This window comes from Leuciscus leuciscus, assembly GCF_965113295.1.
Source record: "Leuciscus leuciscus genome assembly, chromosome: 18".
NCBI lineage: Eukaryota > Metazoa > Chordata > Actinopteri > Cypriniformes > Leuciscidae > Leuciscus > Leuciscus leuciscus.
The window spans coordinates 9455998-9469679 of NC_138742.1; the positions used below are offsets into that span (position 1 = coordinate 9455998).

The 13682-nt window shown below is 36.4% G+C and overlaps 2 protein-coding genes across 3 annotated transcripts in view; both read right to left on the reverse strand.

Moving 5' to 3' along the window:
- Positions 1–2227: 2227 nt before the first annotated feature.
- On the reverse strand, positions 2228–6027 carry hoxc3a (homeobox C3a; the record flags this gene model as incomplete). The annotated part of the gene is made up of 4 exons (XM_082144680.1): positions 2228–3529; positions 5274–5511; positions 5754–5897; positions 5962–6027. 4 exons carry the CDS (start codon positions 6025–6027, stop codon positions 3153–3155), a joined length of 825 nt encoding a protein of 274 aa, XP_082000806.1. The 3' UTR covers positions 2228–3152.
- The window catches only part of hoxc10a (homeobox C10a), a 62782-nt gene continuing 54523 nt past the window's right edge, over positions 5424–13682 (reverse strand). Inside the window, exon 4 of one of the 2 annotated variants that reach the window (XM_082146235.1) lies at positions 5424–5562. The gene's annotated coding sequence lies outside the window, so the exon portion shown is untranslated. Of the gene's footprint in view, positions 5563–5780; positions 5920–13682 lie in introns of those variants that run through there. The other variant, XM_082146236.1, reaches the window with a different exon arrangement.

The following is a 13682-nucleotide window of genomic DNA, read 5'->3' on the forward strand; positions in this document are numbered from 1 at the left end:
TACCAATTCGAACGTATTTTACGAGGAGGCTAATTCGTACGAATTCGTACGATTTGTCTAAACCCTAGTGATGTGTAGTTTTAGGGGCGGGGTAAGGGGTAGGTCATTCGTACGAATTGGCCACCTCGTAAAATACATACGAATTGTCGTTGGATCATTTAACTAATTATCGCAAATCGTTTTTATATATATATATATATATATATATATATATATATATATATATATATATATATATATATATATATATATATATATATTGTGCAGCCCTAGTTCCGATTATGAACGAAAGACTTAATGGTTTGTAATGATATTATGGTGAGTAATTAATGACAGAAGAACTATATCCCTTTAATATTAATTAATCGGCTTGTAATTTCAAAGAAAATCCAAAGATCTTGATAAGATGTTTCATGAAAGGCAGGCTATCCAACATCAACCCCATCTCATGGAATGCGTCTTATAGCATGCATTGTATTTATCGTGCAATTTATACGAGAAAATTAGCTTTTACGTGCAAATGATACATAGCCTACTGTAAACCCCTTTAGGATTTGTGGTGTGGGCTATACGTGCATACCGGTATTATACGTTTGGGTAGGATTAGTGGCGTAGGCCTATACGTGCGTTTTACACGCCATAAAGTGCGTATTATATGCACGTAACAACTCATTTTCGCTTATAAATTGCACAAAAAATATGCGTGCTATAGAGACGCATTTCGTGACACTGTAGGGATTAGTTGATCATCAGTCGATCAATTGGTTGATGTGGGTTTTATATAAAATGTTTTTAGAATTTTATTTATTAAGAGCATTTGCAGAAAGGCGTACTCCAGGAGCATATTTAAAAAAATAAATTATATATATATATATAAGCTACATTACATTTTATAAACAGTTTTATAAAATATATATTTTTATTATATAAAATAAGTTTATAGAATAATGCAATGTAGGCTGCTAGATAATACATTTTTTTTTTATTAAAAACCTTTACATTTATATTTTCTGTCTGTTTAGAAGTGTTATATCCTTTGTAACTAAGCAAGTAGGTTAGATGCAGGTTAAATACAGCAAAGCACTCAGCATTCCGTTCAGTTGCACTGAAGGGGCCACCGGGAGGCCAACTCCTATTTTGCATATGGAACAGTGCCGCGTGGTGATGAATGGTAAGTTCAGCAGTACAGCACAGACGGTGTTCATTCTCTCGCGGACACTTGCATAAAGATATGTTCACATACTTATCTGCAAATTACTGTATCAGATTATTTATTTAGATCTATGATTTTGCCTCAACGATTCATTACAGAGTAATTTGTACCTTTAATCAGAATGAATGGAATAAAGGGCTATTTCCATCCTCTTGATTACGAATGCTGCATTGTAATCTATAAACGGAAACAAGGCTGAGAATATAGTTAAATCTATGATTAATTGTGCAATGTTGCTGATAGTCCTGGAACCCTCCAGGAGCGGGGTTGAGAACCACTCAAGGTTACTAAGTTGGGCTACTAATTACATTGGGTCTAGATTGATTTACGCAGAATGACTGAGATTGGCCAAACTCAAATTGCTCAATTAGTTCAAATTTCAGCTGAGGTTAATATTTTTGAAAAGGTAGATTTTGCTGTTCCATGCTTAGCTTATAAAATGACACACGGCGACGTCCTAATTAAACATAATTAATCAAAATGAGTTATCGCCCACCATGCCAGGGGCGGTGCCCACAAGTCTTGACTTCCTCACCGGTAACGTTGCTGTAGTCCAATTTTGCTCAAATCAAATGTAATAATAGACTCTGTTTTTAGCAGAAAGGAGAAAACCAAATTTGTTTTCTCTGGTTGCGCTTCAGCTCCCATGCTGAAGAAGAGTGCTTGAAGGTTGGAAGAGAAGTGCACTGCCTGTCATTAGGCCCAGCGGGTTGAGCGGCTGTGAAGCTGCTAGAGAGAGAGAGAGAGAGAGAGAGAGACAGAGAGAGAGAGACTTGTCTAAATGATTAATGTTGCGAGGTTGGTAGGCGGAGGCGGAGGAAGGCATATATGTAAGGTTATGTATTAAGAATACAAAGTACAGTATTGCCTATTTCAAAAAGTATCAAAGTAAAATTCACAGAATCACTTCTAAGCTAAATTAAGATTCACTCTCAGTTGTTCTCCACTGTTTCTACCAAACTAACAAAGAAAATAAATTATCTGAAAAACAACAGAATGAACACATTATTGTCATTTACATGCCATTCAGTCACCTTTATTAACTATCCAGAGGGATTTAATTAGTTTGAAGCAACCACTTTTCAGTTTCAAACACATGCTTTTAGTCCGATATGGCCAAGGGGTAAGAACTAGAAATATATACACATTTTACATTGCAGCTCTGTCATGTTCACACACAAAACAAAGAAAGGATTCTAGCATTGACGTAGCATTGGGTGAGTCCTGTTTTGTTGCTTTATTCATTTGTCAGTCAAAACACCATAAATTCAGATTTAAATGACCAGTACTTTCAGTATAAAACAGAAAAAAAACTGTGTAAAGTCAAACTCATGGCCATTCAACATGGCCATTATCAACAACATTCCAAGTTAAAAGATTCAGCACATGCCTTGGGAAAAATAGCATATCGTTTTGGGAGTAATAAAAATATGTTGCGCACTTGCAAAAGTTGAGCGGATGTTAATGACCATTCAAAGTCTTGAATGCCCTTTTTAAAATAGTATTTTCTGTGCCCAAGAGATAAACTTGTACAAGTGGGCTTACATCCGTGTGTAATAAATCTTGGTGCTTTGCAGAGATATTACTACAGCAGTTTATGCACAATGGAGACTAACTCTGATACACCATGTACAAGCTGATAACATGTAATCTGCTTCAAAGCGAACTTGGTTATTGAACTCTTCCAAGTTAACTTTTCATATAAATCATCATCTAGGGGTAATAAATCTTCAATTTTCTTATATATAAATCATGCCAGAGAGAGTTCCAATGGGGAAAATAGCTGATCAGCAATAGAACAGCATATTTTGTGTAGAATTTGTATTTGTATTTCACTTATTAAAGAGGTTGGCAGACGTCACTGTCATTATGCGAGTCATTCTTTAGTGCTGGATTCTGAAAGCAGAAGTCCCTAGTTGTTGGATTTCCTGTAGTTTCACTAGTGGCTCTGAGCACAGTTCATCATTGATGGTCTCTCGTAGTGGTACTGGAATTTTAATGGCATTGGAGTATCCACCGCACTGCCACTAATCGCAAAGGGCTGGTTACCTGTTTCCAGGCAGGAGTGAGAGGACTTTTCCTTATGGTCTTTCTTATACTTCATGCGACGGTTTTGGAACCAGATTTTAATCTGGCGGTCAGTGAGCTTCAGCAGCGCTGCCATCTCAAGTCTCCGAGAGCGGCACAGGTAAGCGCTGAAGTGAAACTCCTTCTCCAGCTCAAGCAGCTGAGCGGAGGTGAATGCTGCACGTGCCCGTTTACTGTTAGAACAGCTGCTATCCCGTACTCCTGCTTCACTGCTGTGCCTGGAATCACCTAGAAAACATGCAGATGGATAGAAGTGTTCAGGTACACGAGTTTCTGGTTCCCTGGTTTCACAGACAAAACTTAAGCCTTGTCCCAGACTAGAGTGCATGTTTGAGCTGTTTTAACTGAAAGGAACTTGCACTATCTTAAAATATGTCAGTGCCATTGTTTTTGTCTCAAGATGCACACCAGTAATGTTTTTTTTTCTAAGGTAATTTTATAAAAGCTATGTCCTAATTGAACTAAGGCCTAATCCTGGTTTAATCTAAGCCCTGTATGTGGAACCAGGCCAAGATTTGTCAAAAATAGACTGATTCTCAAGTTTAGACAATGAAAAGATCTCTCATCCCAAATTATTAAAGGGATAGTTCACCCAAAAATGAAAATTCTGTCATAATTTCCTCACCCTCAAATTGTTACAAACTTTGTCTTTGTTCTGTTGAAAACAAAGGAAGATATTTTGAAGAATGTTTGTAAAAAAAAGTCAAAGGTCCCCCAGAACGGTTTGGTTACAAAATGATGACAGAATTTTCATTTTTGGGTGAACTATCCCTTTAACCGTGTTGAATAGGATAATCTCTCTGAAGCATAAACTGGGATGATGAAAATGTAGCATGACATCCTTGAATATGCTCAGCTGCAAGTTTAAACCCTCAGTGATAAATCAGTGTGCTTAGAATTCAGAACACTGTCTTTGGGTAGACCACTGTTGGTAGACTAATCACCAAGTTAATTATCCATTCCGTGTGTTCTACTGTTAGATTCCCTAATGATTTTTTTCTTATCAAAAAAGTTTGTTCAAGTTGTAACCTCAATGCCATATTTTCATTACTGGACATATAAGTTGACACCCATTACATTATACAATTATAATTTTAACCCATTACATCATAAAATATACAGCTGACATTATATTCGCTGTATCACACCACTAATTATTGAATATGTTTTGTAGAACTTATTCACTAGTGTGAATGTAAGAATTTGGCTTAGGCTAAAAGAAGTGAATCAGTTTTATCTGTGTGACCCAGAAAAGCATAGCCTCAGACAATAAAAAAAATTCCACTGTAGGCTCTTTTTTTTATTATTCTGCTCCTTAGTAAATGTTTAAGCTTAATCAAGTTCACAGAACAACTGGCGGTCTCTAGAAAATATTACTTTCCTTAGAAATTCTCTTTTTTATGTAGCCTATAGACATTTTCACAGAGAAAAATCATAATACTGTTAGACACATCAAATCCCTATGCTTAAAATATATAATTGTGTTTTTGTCAATGAGAAATATAAGCACAGATTATATTTTCCCCACTCTTGTGTTTTTCCATAAACATGTGTCCACATTCATCTTAGACTCTTTGGTTTTTGTGTTCTTGATGGACTGGGCTGATAAACATATTTAAATAAATTAACTTAAATGATCAGAATGAAACTTCAGTTTTAGACACATTCTTACATACATTTTCTAGAAGTAAACATCTTTATTAGTCAAGATTGAAATGTTCCTTGTTATTATGGCCCATTTTCTATTAAAGGAGGAAGGAAGGATAACACTAATAATTGATTAATAACTGTACTTCTCAATGATGTCATTCATTGACATCAGTGTCTAAGTGACAAATTAAATTTACATAGAACCAAATCTGACACAGATGTTATTCATTATCGACTAAAATATGACAGACTGATTAGATTACGTGTTTCTAAGCAATACAAATCAATATACCTCATTTACTCCAAAAACGAGTTCTCTCACCTGATTCCATGACTTTAATGGAGCTGAAGTTTATAGGTGTGTGTGACTCTCTCATCCAAGGGTACTTCTTGCTTGGAAAGCAGGAAGTTGGCAGCTTGCATCTCTCGTCTCTTTCTGTAGCATTGGCATGGTCCAAGGAGTTTATCTTTTCATTCGCAGGGTAGTTGGCATCCGTAGAGGATGAATAGGGATGTTGGATATGAGAGAGTTCTTCAAAGTTCCAAATATGGCCTTCATAAGGTTTTGATTAATTTTCTTCAGCATGTTGACTCCACGCAGAACTGCTCTCCTGTAGAGCACAAGGGGAGAAATGTTGCTCCATAGAAAAAACCTGAGATTTTTTGCAAGACATCTTGTTCAAGTGTGCATTGTTAATGTGAAAGTCGTGAAACGAATTCTTGTGCATCTCTAACCGTCCTGATCACTCGGGTTGAGTAATTGATCACACAAGGTGTAGGAAAGACATAAAAGTACACTCACTCGCGTCTTTAATTGTTTTCCAACAAGGGTAAACAATGTAGTCACGTGATGGCTTCCTCCAATAGCCTCGCGCACTCGCTGTTTGAGTTGTAAAGTGCTCGAAAGCAACCAAACGACGATTCCGGGTTCCTCCGCATTCTTCAACTATTTCGCAATTTTGATTATCCTGTGGACAGACGAAAAGCCATGAGCAGGGCTCATACATTACCCTGTTCCCGTGCTGACAAGAGTTCAGAGAGCGTGATTGAGAGGTGGGAGGGAGTCGGAGACCCATTTGGACAGAGAAAAGACACGCAAGTCTGGGATCGCGTCTCTTTAGTTTTGCCACAATGGATAGCAGAATACAGACTTGATTTCCGTGATAATGTTTTATAATACAGTGTTTGAAACCTTGACTTACTTTTCAATCCTCTTGTGGTAGGTATTTAAAATAATCGACTTGTTTCCGTTATAGTTAAGTAATTATTCATGTAACGGTTTGCAGTTGTAACAGCTCCACGTGTCTTAACATTTTTAAAAAAGTAACATTTTAAAAATATGTGTAATCTGTCGTAAACAGCCATGTAGATACATGTTCCAGCAATGCTTCTTTGTGAATAAAATATTTCTGTAATATACATTATTTGTCTTTCTCCACCGGCATGTTTTGTAAAAAGGATAACAAACAACCTTTCTGATGTGTGATGAAATTGCAACACAGGTTAAATGGATCTTTTGAATAGGCTAACTAATAGTGTTTTATTATACTTTTTTTTTCGACGTGTTTTGAGATGTCTGCTTATTTTACCTGGTGAAAAAGACATCAAGAGAATCAATGGGTGTGGTCAAACAAAGGGATTTTGACTGTCAATGCTACTGACAATGCATGTCAAAAAAAAAAATCTTTGGAATGATAGAGTTTGTTTATTTAATTAACTGACAGTGTAAGAAACGAGTCGCTAAGATGGTTATTTGCTAGTTCGGGTAACCAAACAAATATTTGAAGTTGATGTAGTAAGAATCTCATTGAGTAGGCTATTATTTAAAATATGTCTTGATGAACAAAGAGCAGGAACAGCCCAGATTTGGCGTATAAGGACGACATTTTAGGGCAATGGGAAAGTCTTTAAAAACAACAAGTTACCCAGCGCCAACAAGTTTCAAAAGTCATTTTAAATAATTACAAATTGATCACAAAACTCTTGCATTCGCAAAAGAATTAGTATTTGTCCTCTCTGACGTCATATAGCCTAAGCTAATGGAAGAGGGTTCCATCAGAACGTTGACTATTTTGCACTTAACCTGCTCAGATCGCTATATTTCCAACCCGGTCACACTAAATGCGTCTCTATAGCACGCATTGTGTTTATCGTGCAATTTATATATGCGAAAATTAGTTTTTACGTGCATATGATACCCATGGGTAGGTTTAGGGTAAGTATAGGCCCCAGTCTGAAATGAACATAAAAGACATCACCCTTCCTTTTACATAAGCTGCATGTGGACAGCGGTTGTCTCGCACTAGTGATTAATTGTGCACAAGGACTGAAATCCAAGGACTAGTCCCTTTTCATTTACTCTCCACAGTGTCTTGTTTGAGTATTTACTCAGACACTCAGTACTGTCAATAACATGTCTGGCGTATTTCGAAGACAAAGACTGATAGCCTCAACGACTCTCTTTCTCCTGCAGGGATTTATTTTTATTTTTTATTTTTTATTCAGGGAATGTTTGATATAATACACTGTTCAATGAGTTTCTAAGACGCCAAGAAAGGCCTGCCAGTATGGCCAGGTTTGTGTTTGAATAATGGTCATCAATCCTAGCACATGTACAACATTACTTTGGACTGCATTAAAACAATGACGTGTAAATGGCAGCATGACAGCAATTTAAAAGCATTGTCTCTCATTTCGAATGGTTTAACTAGTCGAATCATAACCGTTCATATACTGTTTATTAAAGAAGATAATCAAAGAGCCATGGGGCTATCATCTCCGGTTGTGACGCTAAAATCAATCTTTTTCTGAGAACGATTTGTTATTTTGAGTTCAGTGAATTGCTGTCACAAGCCATGTCAAATAGAAGCATTCACTATGCATATTACAAGTCCGGCTTCTGCCGAGCTGCAGCGCTATTAACATGACATATTACTGCGCCCGAGTGTGCAGGGAATGCAAGTGTACTCATTCCATATGAATTAGATATTCAATAAATGCTATTTAAACAATTTCGATGCATTTTTTATTTTATTAATTTTTTGGGGAAGTGGCGGTGTTGGTGGAGGAAGCGGTTATCGGGTTTTTTATTATAATTATTATTCTGCAGGTTTTTATGGTTCCCCTTGTGCCTTTCATATATTTCAAACTCTTCCCTTATTGTTTGAAAGTCGCATGTGATCTTGGGAATTTTCTAATTAAAGTAAGTTTGTTCCCTTGTCTCATGCCGCTGGGTCCATTCACTAAATCTGAAAAGGAATCTTTGATGTAGTGGCTCAGCAAGACCATAACTCAGCGCCTCCGCCGGTACACTACAATTCTCAGTGAACTCTGTTTGAACCACGTTGCTGGCAATAAATCATTTTTCTTTCTCTCACAAAAGCGCGCCGGTCGCTCTGGGTGTCAACCCTTTTATAATTCCTCCCTACCTTCTGCGCTCTTGTGGTTGCTGACACAAACAGATGCATAAAACATCGATAATAACATCGCTTTAACCATTTCATGCAAAGATAGGCTCTCTAAAGAGGATAAAAACGGGAATGAGGCAACGAGCTCTTTTGCTAGCATAACTCCAATTGGTGAGGACATTATCCAACATTTTGAAGAAAAAAAAATTGTATTGCGAATTAAAGAGTTTTAACGAATGTGAAAATCTTTCTTTCTTTCTTTCTTTCTTTCTTTCTTTCTTAGGCTGTCTATCCACAAGTAGACTTTTTGGATTACATAAAATCATAATATTTTCATTGTTTCTTCACAGCGCAATGGATTAATTCAATAAAAATTCTAGTAATATCCTAGTGTGTGTGTTTTATTTTTTTATTTTTTTAGGGGTAGGACAAATAAGAGAGTCATTCCAGGAAATGATTTTGATGAACAAAGGATGTTGTCGGTTATGGATACAAATGGGCCTGTCTCTGATAGTTTTATATCTTCACAATATGAACCTATATAAAGAGTGAAATTTAGAAAGATCTCTCAAGTACTCCTGAAACTTATAAGCTCGACTTGATAGAGTCGATTGCTCTGTTAATTCTGTTATTCATAACTGTTTACATTGTTTTTTAAAGTGCACTGGTCATGTCAGGTGAATTCAGTCCACTATGGGAAAAATAAATAAAGGAAACCTAAGAGATGAATACAATTCATGTATGAGGTACAATTTCTTTAAAGCTGCCTTGACTTCCTCACATCGCATTTTACTTCAGCATTCAGCATTCAAGATAAAAATAAATCATAAATAAAATGTTACTATACAAGCTATGTCAATAACTTCTTATTTGCATTCATGTTGAAATGCTAGTTTCATGTTTCTTTCTAACGTTTTATCTAAACGCCTTATGAATGATTGTCTAAAAAGTCATTGGACTTCAATCTTTGTTCCTTCAAAGATAAAACTGTCAAGTTGCTTTTGCAAGGGTTTGATAACCAGCGTGTCTTTATTTAGGCTTCTTAATTTAGGCTGTTAGTATAGGATTTCAAGTAGGCTACTAGTATTTATATTCTATGTACATGCCTGTTTAAAGCACTCACCATGTTGTACAGAAAACGTTCATCTACGAATGCCATTTCTCTATAGAAAAGATGACATTAATCATTTTGGCGCAGCAGCACGTCTCGTGACCTCCTCGTGACCGCATATGTTTAGACACACTGCAGACACCCCGGAGGACTGGACAAAAGCCTCAATACACAATTCTACATCTATACCGTGACACTGGGAACTTCTCAGTTGCAGCAAGGGAATCTTTCTTTTAGGCTATAAAGATATGTCAACCAATGAAATGACAGAATTTATAACCGCATTTATAACTTTTTAACAATTTGTTTGTGAAAATGTGCAAACGTGAGCTTTAAAAGTAGGCTACTGCTTTCCTCTGCATGTAGATAGGCCTACGTGAGATTATGGATTTTACAGAAGATTCTTCTAGCTTGTTGCAAACGTGCCTTGGGACCTGAAATTACGTGTGTGTGTTCACTACGAGCACAGTCTCTGACATAGGCTATGTGTCCTTTGCCTCTTATAGCCTACATGAATTACTCAATTTCTCTTTAGTGAGATGTGTGGAAGCCTGGCAGACTGATACAGAGAAACAGAGATGTTCACAGGTGACCCTTCATTCATAATACGACCGTGCTCAGTCTCGCATTCTTAACAAACTGCCCCCTGTGCCATTATACGCTGAACTCTTCATTGTAACGATACTTTATTGACAAAGGCTGGATAAAATACTACAGGTTAATTCGATAAAAACAGGATACGCATTGTAGCTTCAATCGGTAACTCGGTAAAATAAAGAACTTTTAGTGATAATGGATGTTCTGCTATTCTGTGAGCGACTCTCGTGTAGCTTGTTGCCTGGCAACTTGAACAAATCACAAGATCACTCTTCTCTTTCATCAGACATTTATCTATTTTACCCGAGTAATCCAATATGAAAATACATGATTTATTTATTTATATATATATATATATATATATATATATATATATATATATATATATATATATATATATATATATATATATATTTATTTATTTATTTATTTATTTATTTATAAAAAATAAATAAAAACATTGTTGGGTTTCCCAACTGTTGTTCCCAACATGCTGTTAAAACGATCTCAAATGACGGTACGGTATGTGTGTGGCCTGGTAAACCCTACATCATGGGGACCAAATGTCCCCACAAAGATAACACTATCCCAAATCCTTGTCCTTGTGGAGACATTTATTTCTTTTTTGGTCCCCATGAGGAAAACAGCTTATAAATCGTAGTAGCCTACTAAGTGATGTGTTTTGAAAATGTAAATATGCAGAAAGTTTTCTGTGATGTTTAGGGGTAGGTTTAATGTAAGGGGATAGAATATACAGTTTGTACAGTATACAAATCATTATTTCTATGGAAAGTCTCCATAAAACATGAAAACACTGTGTGTGTGTTTATACCGTCAAGCAACGCCTCTTTTCAAACAGCAAGCAGATCGTTCTGTTACGCAGAACTTGTGTGCAGTTCAAGTGGCAGTCAGGTCCAAAGATGTTGAACTAACGCCAAAACTTTCACCAGTACGTCCAATAATTTGTCTCCCCATCACGAAAATTGTGCGCAAATAACTTTAATAAATAAATAATTTAATAATTTAATATTGAAGTTAAAAACTCGACGGAATTTTAGTTACCACTTGTAGTTGTTTATTTGGTTAACATGGTCTTTTTAAATTATTTATTTATCTAGGTTTGCTGCAACGCGATCTCATGAAAATGCGTATCTATAACACGAATTTTATTTCTCGTGCCATTTATTACGCCAAAAATAGTTTTTGCGTGCAAATGATGCACTGTAAACTCCTTGGGTAGGATTAGGGGTGTGGAGTGCGTGCGTATTACACGCCATAAAGTGCGCAATATCATATGCACGTGAAAACTGCGTATCATATGCACGCAAAAACTATTTTTGGCGTATAAATGGTACGAGAAATAAGATTTGTGCTATAGATACGCACTTTCGTGAGCACAGGTTTTTGTGCATGTTGCATTTGTTTTGGTTTAACTGTCTATTGTTGCACAGTTCATCAGTTCAATGTTGATTCATTCAGATCTATTCCGGTGTCAATGTTGCAAAAGTTAATGCCAGCTCAATTCAGTTTCTGAATTAGATTCCGTTCAAAACTGTTGTGTTTCTTGTGGAAAAAAAATAGCCTAGGCTATATATAACTATTCTATGTATTTGAGAATATTATTTAAGAAAAATAAATAAAATAGGCTATTCGTGTCCTGATATGGAAGTCACAATATATCTGTTGCCTGTTGGTGAAGCTAGCACAGCTATATCAAGCTGTACTTTTTCGGCTGTCCTGCAGGTGACTGCATGCCTTTTAACGATCCGATTCCTACGACGACTTCCATGCAACGATTTATAATGCTATGGGGAAACAAACAGCCTGTAATTCTAAAATGATTCGTAAGATCTACTCAGGCGTACGTTGCTTTTGGGAAATCCCAAAACGCCCCCAAGACGTTTATCATTAAAGGGGTTTCTTCATTTACCGCTTATGATTGTTTGTTTGACACTTAATCTGGAGTTAAGGCGTGTTCTCATTTAGCACATGGTCACTCAAATCTCTTGGGCTTTCTCATGAATATCTAGTGTGACTGCATTAGGAGAGAAACTGTTGAAATTATATTGTTTTTGAGGCAAATAATTGTTTTTTGAGTGCACAAACATGTCTTGATGTTGGATGATTCGTGGATGAAATGACCGAAAATCTTTCTTACTACTAATATATATAATAGCCAACACTTTAGAAAGTAAACATTGGCAGTTACTTGGCAATGCTATTTCTTCCTATGCTCACAAGAGTAATATGACTTTCAAAGTGGATTTTTTAGGTTCATTCAGACATATTAAATATTTTTTACTTGAATAAAACCAGGTGATGTAGATTTTGCCCCGGCGTGAAGCAGACTTTGACAATTATGTGTTTACCTTATATAGGCCTATTTATGGTTTGTGGTAAGTATCCGTTCTTAAAACAATTTTTTTTGTGTCCCCCCTCTCAGGCTGCTTTCGTTTGGGTGGCCATTAGGCATAGCATTTGGGGTCATATTGAGTGTAAAGGTTAAGGGGCAAGACATCAGAACAAAGATTATGGAGATATGTTGAGCGCAATGCAGACACTCTTCTTCGCTCACGCTCTTAGTTTAGCATAAAATGCGGGAAAAAAAATATATGTAAAGCGCAAAAGTCAAAGGCATGGTTAGACGCGTAGGGCTCTCACATAGGACGTTTATCTTATGGAAAAAGTTCTGTATTATGTATTTTATGTGTCGAGATTCAGAAGAACTGACACATTTCTGGAAAATAACATGGTGACCCCCGATTCAACTCTGATGCTTTTTGCGACGTTCACCACAGAGTTTATACAGAGGACCTCGTAAAAATGCTAAGAACCTATTAAGAACTTAATTGATTTGAGAAGACACTTATCTTACAAAAAGAGTTGACAAAAAATGCAGTTTAGGATAAAAAGGCAAAATGACAATGCATTCAGTACTTCACAGAACATGTGTAGATATAGTGATAATTTATTATTGTTAATTTATTAAGTAAAGGTCCCTGTTGTTAATTTATAAAAAATAACTGTGGCTGATCGATATATTAAGAAATGCTGTACCAGAAAAGCCCAATGATTATGAAAATTAGAATAACGAATAAGCAAGTCAAAACTTGCTCAACAATGTTGCGTTGTAAAACTAAGCTCTATTGCACGCATTGTGTTTATCGTGCAATTTACACGCGAAAATGAGTTTTACGTGCATATGATACGCAGTTTTCGCATGCATTTGATACGCACTTTATTGCGTGTACTACACACGCACCCCACACGACTCCTACCCATGCGTATCATATGCACATACCCTACACCACTACTAAACCAACCCTAAACCTACCCATGCGTACCATATACACGTAAAAACTCATTTTGGCGTATAAATTGCACGATAAACACAATGCGTGCTATAGAGACGCATTTAGTGTGACAGGGTTGCGTAACAACAGGGCCAGCACCAGATGACCTGTCATTGCGCAATTACTAGTCTCTAACGTCTTTATGACAGAAACAATCATCTGTTCTCATAACAGTTTTATGTCTCGTGGAGTAATTAACATGGTGGACCCTGTATGCTTTACAACGGGTCAGTGTCAGGTTCAGTATTAACACACGCAAAGTG